Here is a 9,109-nt window from a genome sequence, read left to right as displayed (position 1 = left end):
TAGTTCTCTTTTTTCCCAAATGGCTACTCAGTTCATCCAACACTATTTACTAAAGAATTCACTATTTTCATCATATACCACTGTTGACCACACAAAACATTCCTATAAATGAGGCTTCTTTAGTGCTCTCAACTCTGTGCCAGTGATCTGATGCTCAAATTGGTTTGGCTTCAACATACACTTTAATATTTGACAGCACTATGAACCTTCATGAACAGTTTCATAATTTTTGTGAAAATTTTCATTTTTATTCTTTCATGTAAGAATCAAGTTTTAAAAGCCTATTGAGATATTAAGATTACTTTAAATTCACAAATCATATGTGTGTGTGTATATATATATACATATTTTTTACTCTCTCTCTCTCTCTTTCTGTGTGTGTGTGAGTGTGTGTGTGTGTGTGTGTGTGTGTATAATTTTTTTTTTCTCCCCCAGAGATGGCATCTCACTATATTGTCCAGGCTTGTCTCCAACTCCTGGCCTCAAGTAATCCTCCCACCTCAGCCTCCCAAAGTGCTGAGTTATAGGCATGAGCCACTGTGCCTGGCCTATTTCACTAAATTTAAGAAGATGCACAGTTGTTTTATGCCAATTGAAAGAGCTTCTTTAGACTTAAATGCTTCTGTTTTCATATCAGCTTTCCTTTCATTATCATTTGACTTGTGCTTATAATGAAAGGAAAGTTATGTAAAATAAATTGGTTAAGATGCTCCTAACCTATCCTCATAATTACCACATGGCCAGAAGTACCTGGAAGATGTCATCAGTTTTAAGGCATACCTTAACTTTAGAAATCATAAAAGGTAAACAACAACAACAACAACAAAAAAGTGTCGTTCTAAAAATATAAAATACAGCAACTTAGGGGGATACTGACATCTTATCAATGTGAGAGCTATCCTGTTCAAGAACAAAATATCTTTTAGTATTTATTCAATTCTTTTATGAGCAGTAAAGTTCTGTAATATTTTTTAGAAGTATCTTTCATTTTCTTGTTAATTCTTGTGAATTAAGCTTATCTTACTTCTTCTTTGTAGAGATAGGGTCCCACTGTATTGCCCAAGCTGGTCTCAAACTCCCGGGCTCAAGTGATCCTCCCACCTTGGCCTCCCTCCCAAAGTGCTGGGATTACAGGCATGAGCCACTGTGACTGGCCAGTTTATTTCTAAGTAGAATTTTTTCCTTCAAAAATTCTGTTTGGAAAATGTACAAAACCTTTATACAGAAAATTATATAACAATATTGAGAAAAAAATTAAAGATCAAAACACATGGAGAAATCATGTTAATGAATCAGAAGATTCAATGGTATAAAGATTTCAAATTCCCATTACAGCAGGTGTAACTAAAAACAAAACAAAAAAAATGTCCATTATTCCAAACCGATTCAACACAATTCCAATCAAAATCCTAACAGGTACTCTTGTGGAACATCACAGCAGGTTCTAAAATGTATGTGGAAAAATGCACATGGCCCAGTGTCACACATAACCATTTGTCAAAAAAAAAATACTGTTTTCTTTCTTTCTTTCTTTTTTTTTTTAATCTATCCAAAATGTGTTTATTGAGATGGTTTCCCACTCATCTTGATTCAGAGTGCTTTTAGTGCTGCTTCCTCCTGAAAGAACATCCTTCTATAATCCTTGCTTTTCCTCCTGTAGGCTGGCAGAGGACAGTGGAGCAGCTAACACACAAAACTACCATTTGTGCATGGCTAAAGACCGTGGTGATTTTATAGCATCCTGAGCATTTCACATCCATGAAGTAGGAATTGGGGCACTGCACCAGGCGTTTCTTCTTGTGTTTCCTCTTCTCCTCTTCTGGAGAGGGATGAAGAAGATCCTTTGCGAGAGGCATGTTCTCGGGGGTAGGTTGTCACCGCCGGGCCTGTTTTCTTTCTATACACAGTATTGGTAAGGTTGATCTGTATATTTGTAACACTTTTTCTTTCGTCTTGTTAATCTATTTTGTCCTTTTGATTCAAGTTGTGGGATAATTCATTTACTGATTTTTTTATGTTACTAATTTTTGTTTGGTAATATTTCATCTGCTACTTATTACTTCTATTGCTGTTTTAAGTTTGGCAAACCATGCTTTTTATCTCTGAAATCTTTTCTCAGATTATTCTGATTTCATTTTTAAAGATGCAAAATTCACTCAAACCTTGCATTTTATTATTTTTCTTCAATTTATACCAGATACTGTGAGACTGTCAAGTTTTTAAATCTCTTTTTCAGCTCTAGGGCATTTAAACTTTAATATTAGTGTGTTTAAAACCCGTTAGGACTGGGAAATGAAAGAAAATGGAGTACCCATTTCTTCCTTCAATCCAGCCACCTCAACACACAATTAAAATGTGGTATGGCCAGGCGCGGTGGCTCATGCCTGTAATCCCAGCACTTTGGGAGGCCGAGGTGGGTGGATCACTAGGTCAAGAGATCGAGACCATCCTGGTCAACACAGTGAAACCCCGTCTCTACTAAAAACTACAAAAAATTGGCTGGGCATGGTGGCGCGTGCCTGTAATCCCAGCTACTCAGGAGGCTGAGGCAGGAGAATTGCCTGAACCCAGGAGGCGGAGGTTGCGGTGAGCCGAGATCGCGCCATTGCACTCCAGCCTGGGTAACAAGAGCGAAACTCCGTCTCAAAAAAAAAAAAAAAAATGTGGTATTAGGGCTGCACACAGCGGCTCACGCCCATCATCCCAGCACTTTGGGAGGCTGAGACAGGAGCATCCTGTGAGTCCTGAGGTTTGAGACCAGGCTGAACAACATGGTGAAACTCCATCTCTACAAAAAAATTAGCCACACATGCCGGCTTGTGCTTGGAGGCTGAGGTGGGGAGGATTGCTTGAGCTCAGGAGAATGAGGTTGCAGTGAGCTGTAATCGCACTCCAGCCTGGGTGATAGAGCAAGACCCTGTCTCAAAAGAAAAAAAAAAAAGTACCATGAAATTTTTATTAATGTAAGGTTAGGTCTAAGAGTTTTATTTGCAAAGATTACCATGTGGGAGTAATCTCTAGACATTTTTGACTTCCTGGCCTATTTTGTAAGACCCCCAAAGGTGGAGAACTGAATCAGGAAAATAAGCAGAGCTTGAATACACACTGCCATTTTTGAGAGGAACACGAATTCAGAACTCTAAAGAATTGGAGGTATTTCTTTCCTTAATTGCACTTTGGAGTTTGGCCCTCGGGACCACGAAATGAATGTGAGTTCCTCTTCTCTAGGAGTCCAGTCTAATGCTAGACATACATGGTAATAAGCACAGTCGGTGCAAGAGATCAGTGGTCTGAAGGTAAAGGAGAAGAGATCGATAATTCATGGTTGATGTTTTCCACTGAGGGGCCAGCGTGGGTTTTATGCAGCATGGAGGACATTTGAGATTTCATTTGGGGTAATAGCAGACTGTAACCTGGGATGGGTAAAAATTATAAAGCAATGCTTACGCTCAGGTTGGCAACCTTGAATTTGTACTGGTGCTAATTGTGGGTTTTTTCCTAGTAGTATTTACCGCCCCTATACAGGGGTGGAAAATGAAGCTAGTGTATGTACTCAAAATAGGTGATTTGAAGGAAAATGGGACTGAGCAAAGTAGTGCTTTATAATCAGCCCCAGTTTTTGGGATAAGATTGCTAGGGACTAATTACTTTCACATTATAATGTGAAATTAATCATTAAAACCTTAAGTAAAAATGGAAGGTTTTGGCACGGCGCGGTGGCTCATTTCTGTAATCCCAGCGCTTTGGGAGGCCGAGGAGGGTGGATCACTTGAGGTCAGGAGTTCAAGACCAGCCTGGTTAGCAACAGTGGAAACCCTGTCGCTACTAAAAATACAAAAATTAGCCCAGTGTCTTGGCTCATGCTTGTAATCCCAGCTACTTGGGAGTCTGAGGTGGGAGGAGCACTTGAACACAGGAGACGGAGGTTGCAGTGAGCCAGGATCACGCCACTGCACTCCAGCCTGGGAGACAGAGCAAGACTCAGTCTCAAAACAAAACAAAACAAAACCAAACATACATGGCACGTTTCAGCCCGTTGCACTTACTCTCCTTGTCCGAGCTCAGATTGTCCCTTTTTTAGCCTGCAGTGCCACTTCTGCTTGGCTCTTGGGCCTTGTAACAATACTGTTTATGCTTAGTTTCTTTGCTGTCCAGTGTGACACAGTGTTCTTGGCTTATCTTGCGTATTTCCTGCCCAGCCACTTTTCCAAGAAGAATGTGAAACGTGTAAAACAAAAACAAAGTTTCAGTGCCCCAGTCACACCCCACACCAGCTTAATCAGAATCCCTGGTGGGGAAAGGGCCCAGATACAGACAGAGTCCTCAGTGTGGAGTGCAGTGGTGGGATCTCAGCTCACTGCAACCTCTGCCTCCTGGGTTCAAGTAATTCTCTTGCCTCAGCCTCCTGAGTAGCTGGCACTACAGTTGTGAGCCACCATTCTCAGCTAATTTTTGTATTTTTAGTAGAAACAGGGTTTTGCCATGTTGGCCAGGCTGGTCTCCAACTCCTGACCTCAAGTGATCCGCCTGCCTTGGCCTCCCAAAGTGCTTGGGATTACAGGCGTGAACCACCACACTCCGCCAGGTTACAGTATCTTTTAAAAAGCACGCCCCGCCTTGAATGGAAAACCACTTGAGGAGAGTATGCCGCCTTATCGGGCTCTGGAAATGCCTTATCTCTGCACAAGGCTGGGACTTTGAGTGGAGTCCTTGGCTAAAGCTCTCATTGCTACATGGTGACTTTTCTTCCTCTCCTGCTTAAAGCTTGTGTTTCAGAATTTTGACCCGAATGCATCTGTGTTGAAAGCCAGGCGTGGTCTGTCACCCTAGGACTCTGTGTCGGTCCCTTTCCTTGCCTGTATGTTGAGCTGGGGCTCATCTTCGTGCCTCTGGGACATAAGCTCTTTGGTAGCTTGCTTAGAGTTTCTCAGTACTTTCCCTTGCCCTTAGAATGAATACCAAAATATGTAGCCTGCAGTGTAGACTGTGCACAACCTTCAGTGTAGACTGCTCGGGCCCCCTCTTGGTTCCTGGAGTCTGCCATGCTTCCTCCTACCACCGGGCCTTTGCACACACTGCTGTCTGCTGGGAATGCCTTGCCTTTCTTTGTTACTTAGTTCTGCTCTACTCATCTTTCAGGTGCCAGCTTGACTGTCTTTTTTGGGGGAGCCTTCTCTGACCTCAGTATGTCAGATCAGCCCCCATGTGTGGACTTTGTCTCATTGGTAATATTTTTCTACCTTCAGGACACATATCACGGCCCAGAAGTCGCAGTTTTGCATTTGTTCATGTGATCACTTGATGCATGTCTCTCTGGAGCCTGACTCTTCAGGGCTCACATCCTGTCTTCGCCACTTTTAGCTGTGGGACCTTGAACAAATCATTTCATCTCTGGTCCCCAGTTTCTTTTAACTGCAAAACAAGGATGATATAATACTCTGACCTACCTTGTTAGGTGGGGATGAAGATTACATAGGGCAATTTGTGTAAAGCACTTAGAGCTTGCTATTAACAGTAGAGAATCTTGGCAGGCATCACTGATGATTACTGCAGTGGACCACAAGCTCCATCCAGGCAGGGGCCATTTCTGTTATTTTAGCTTTGTATGTAGGGTGCTTGGCACATGGATGGTGCTCAGGAAATATCTGTTGGATGAATGAATGAATGAAAATAATAGTAATACCATGTTTATAGCATTCCGTGAGGATATAAAATAATGCAAGTATATAAGTTCTTGGTAGCTTGTCTAGCTCATAGTAGGTGGTCAATAAATATTCAGTGGCTCAATGAGGAAAATGGGGACAATGGTAATACCAGCTTATGAGGTTGTCATGGGGATCTGAGGTAACCCTGTAGTACCTGGTAGAGTGCCTAGCACATAGTAGGTGCTCAGAAAATATTTGTTGAATGAATGAGTAAAATGGGAATGATGGTAACACCAGCTCCGAGGGTTGCTGCGGGGATAGAAGATAAGGCAGGTCGATAGCGTGTTGTATTGTGGTTGCGCGTGGTAGACACTCTGCTGAGTGAAACGGGAGAAGCTGCTGTGAGTTTCTTTCCTGGGGCTTAGGAGAGAATCCTTTTGGGATGCAGAATGGTATGGAGTGGACGCTGGTCCTCTTGAAGGAAGAGTGGGCAGCTATGACTCCCTGCTAAGCTCTGGCCTGGATGAAAAGTGGAATTGTTCCTTTCCCTCTTCCTCGCTAACCCGTTCTTTCTTTCCACTAGAATCCTTGCCCAGAGTCCAGTGCCTCCCTCCTGTCCAAGATCACCTTCTCGTGGATCACAGGTTAAGGCTGGGCCCCCAAGACCTCAGGGAGGTAGTAGGGAATGAATGAATGAATGAACATGCTGAGCCCATGCCTCGACTTCTCTCTCCTTTGCTCTTCTGTAGAGTTGTCTTGAATCTGCCTGTGCTGGCCACGTGGTCTCAGAGATACCAACTCTGTCCTGCAAGTCCATCACCTTGAATGTGATAAACACATGAGCCATGAGCAGCTTAAATCTCTGCAGAAGGCTTGGCCTGGGATAGCCATACACTGGACTGCTCATGCTTTAGCTTCAGATTTGGGTTATTTAAAAAAATTTTTATTTCTTACTCAGTATCATGTTCAATCTGACAGATTTGGGTTTCTTAAATATTAGGTATAGTTACTATTAACATTGTTCCCCTCCCATTCTCTGCTCCTTAGAAAAATAATACTATGTCACCATAGGAAACGTGGGTTAAAAAAACACATTTGCAGATCAGTAGTAAGGAAACTCCCAGAGGCAACCACTGTCACCATTTTAGTATGCCTCCTTCTGGTCTTCTTTCTTTTCTATTTGAGGCGGAGTCTCACTCTGTCTCCCAGGCTGGAGTGCGGCGGCACAATCTCAGCTCACTACAACCTCTGCCTCCTCGGTTTAAGTGCTTCTTCTGTCTCAATCTCCCAGGTAGCCGGGATTACAGGCGAGCACCACCATGCCTGGCTAATTTTTGTATTTTTAGTAGAGACAGGGTTTTGCCATGTTGGGCAGGCTTGTCTTGAACTCCTGACCTCAGGTAACCAACCCGCATCAGCGTCGCAAAGTGCTGGGATTACAGGTGTGAGCCGCAATGCCCAGCCACCTTGTTGTTTTCTTTTTGTACACCTTTTCCTGCACATTGTCAACGTCTTATTGGGGAGTATTTGAAGAATCTTTTTTTCCCACTCTAATATGCATCATCTTTTTGTTTTATTGGAGGCAGGCTTTTGCTGTGTCACTGAGGCTGGAGTGCAGTGGCACAATTGTAGCTCACTGCAGTCTGGATCTACTGGGCTCAGGTGATGCTCCTGCCTCAGCCTCCCGAGTAGCTGGGACTATAGGCAGGCTCCACCATGCCCAGCAGATTTTTGCCATTTTTTTGCAGAGATGGGGTTTCAGCATGTTGCCCAGGCTGGTCTCCAAATTCTGAGCTCCAGTGATTCTTCCACCTCAGGCTGCCAGAGTGCTGGGATTATAGGAGTGAGCCACCATGCCCGGTCTCATTCTTGTCTTTATAAACTTTTTGTAAACTTCTTTTTAAAAGATGAGATGTTTCAAATAATTCCTTCAAATTCCTATTAAAGAGCATCACTGGGACAGTTGATTAATTTGTATATGACTGTAGGACAGCAGATGCATGCTAATTAATAACATTCATTCTTGTTTTGGAAAATTGTGCTGTAGTTACATAAGAGCATGTCCTGGATTGTAAGGGGATACCCCAGTTTTTTGGGGGTATAGATATGTAGAACCTACATCTTTTTTTTTTCTTTNAAAAAAAAAAAAAAAAGAAAAAAAGAAGCTCTCCGAGGGTGTATAGCTAGACATGTGCACTGGGGGCCCCGCCACAGGGTACATGAAAGCTTAAACTCAACCTGTGCTCACTCGCCAAACTGTGCACCCCAGCGCAGGCTTGTGTTTGTCCAAAGTGGCAGTGCCTTTTTCTACTTTGCGTGAGGGTATTGCATGGACTAGCAAAGTCCTTTTGACAATGCCAAATGGTAAGCCAATGGCAAAGTTCCCTCCTCCCCTGATAGCGTGTTCCTCCCAGGATGCTCTTTCAAGGAATCTCACCCAAGCCAGAAAATATAACTTCAGAGGATCTTCCCCTTGGAAAGGAGTTCAGCCCCCTCCACCTATCTCCTAGGACAGAGACCTGAATACCAGAGCCGGGTCCAGGGGCAAACACTTCAGTGCCAATATCCAGGGAGAGATTCCGGGGTGTGCTCCAGGAAACACCATCATCCTTGCTCCATACCAACATGGTAGAGGCCACCTGGCAGCCAGCCTTGTGGGCACAAAGGGTGTAGAAAAGAAATACCACTCCTGTCTCAACATCGCTCACCACCGACCCAAGGTTCAGCCCATCGGGGACATCCCCGTCATTGACAATGAACGCTGTAGGAGACCATGTGCTGCCTGAAAAAAATCGGAGGAAGAAACTCAGAGTGAGCACTCCGCAGGTACCCCTTCTACCACTTCCCATTAACTTCCCACCTCCTGCTAGGGACCCCAGGCCTTCCACTGGCGGCAGGGTGCAGTCTAACAATCTAACACTTGCACTACCTATACCTCTTGTCCTGTCTTATTTTTCTCCATTGCATTTATCACTTTCCAACACACAAAAGTGTTTATTTTTATACTTGTCTGTCTCCTTACAATAGAATTTAAATCCTGTGAGGACAGATTTTTGGTTTGTTTTGCTCATGGCTATATTCATAAAACCTAAAATGGGCTGGTCATGGTGGCTCACACCTGTAATCCCAGCACTCTGGGAGGCCAAGGTGGGCAGATCATGAGGTCAAGAGATCGAAACCATCCTGGCCAACATGGTGAAACCCTGTCTCTACTAAAAATACAAAAATTAGGCAGGCGTAGTGGTATGCGCCTGTGGTCCCAGCTACTCGGGAGCCTGAGGCGGAAGATTCGCTTGAACCCAAGTGGTGGAGGTTGCAGTGAGCCGAGATTGTGCCACTGCACTCCAGCCTGGCAACAGAGCAAGACTCCAACAGAGCAACACTCCGTCTCAAAAACAAAAAACAAAAAAAACAGGCCAGGCGCGGTGGCTCACACCTATAATCCCAGCACTTTGGGAGGCCGA

At 43.8% G+C, this 9,109-nt stretch overlaps 1 protein-coding gene and 1 long non-coding RNA gene across 2 annotated transcripts in view; both read right to left on the bottom strand.

Annotated features, from left to right (window-relative positions):
• Positions 1-8,815, bottom strand: part of LOC119469593 — a 20,176-nt gene extending 11,361 nt beyond the window's left edge. Inside the window, exons 1-2 of the long non-coding RNA XR_005198428.1 lie at positions 8,165-8,815; positions 1,941-1,945 (exon numbers count right to left, since the gene is read on the bottom strand). This is a non-coding gene — a long non-coding RNA (uncharacterized LOC119469593). The remainder of the gene's footprint in view (positions 1-1,940; positions 1,946-8,164) is intronic.
• On the bottom strand, positions 1,547-1,922 carry LOC108296606 (40S ribosomal protein S27-like). The gene has a single exon (XM_017519091.2). The coding sequence runs from the start codon at positions 1,854-1,856 to the stop codon at positions 1,602-1,604; it is 255 nt and encodes an 84-aa protein (XP_017374580.1). The 5' UTR covers positions 1,857-1,922; the 3' UTR covers positions 1,547-1,601.
• Positions 8,816-9,109: the final 294 nt, after the last annotated feature.

Source organism: Cebus imitator, unplaced genomic scaffold (assembly GCF_001604975.1).
Source record: "Cebus imitator isolate Cc_AM_T3 unplaced genomic scaffold, Cebus_imitator-1.0 Scaffold726, whole genome shotgun sequence".
NCBI classification, from domain to species: domain Eukaryota; kingdom Metazoa; phylum Chordata; class Mammalia; order Primates; family Cebidae; genus Cebus; species Cebus imitator.
The sequence above is the reverse complement of the archived record's forward strand: the minus strand, read 5'-3'. Positions and strand labels throughout refer to the sequence as shown.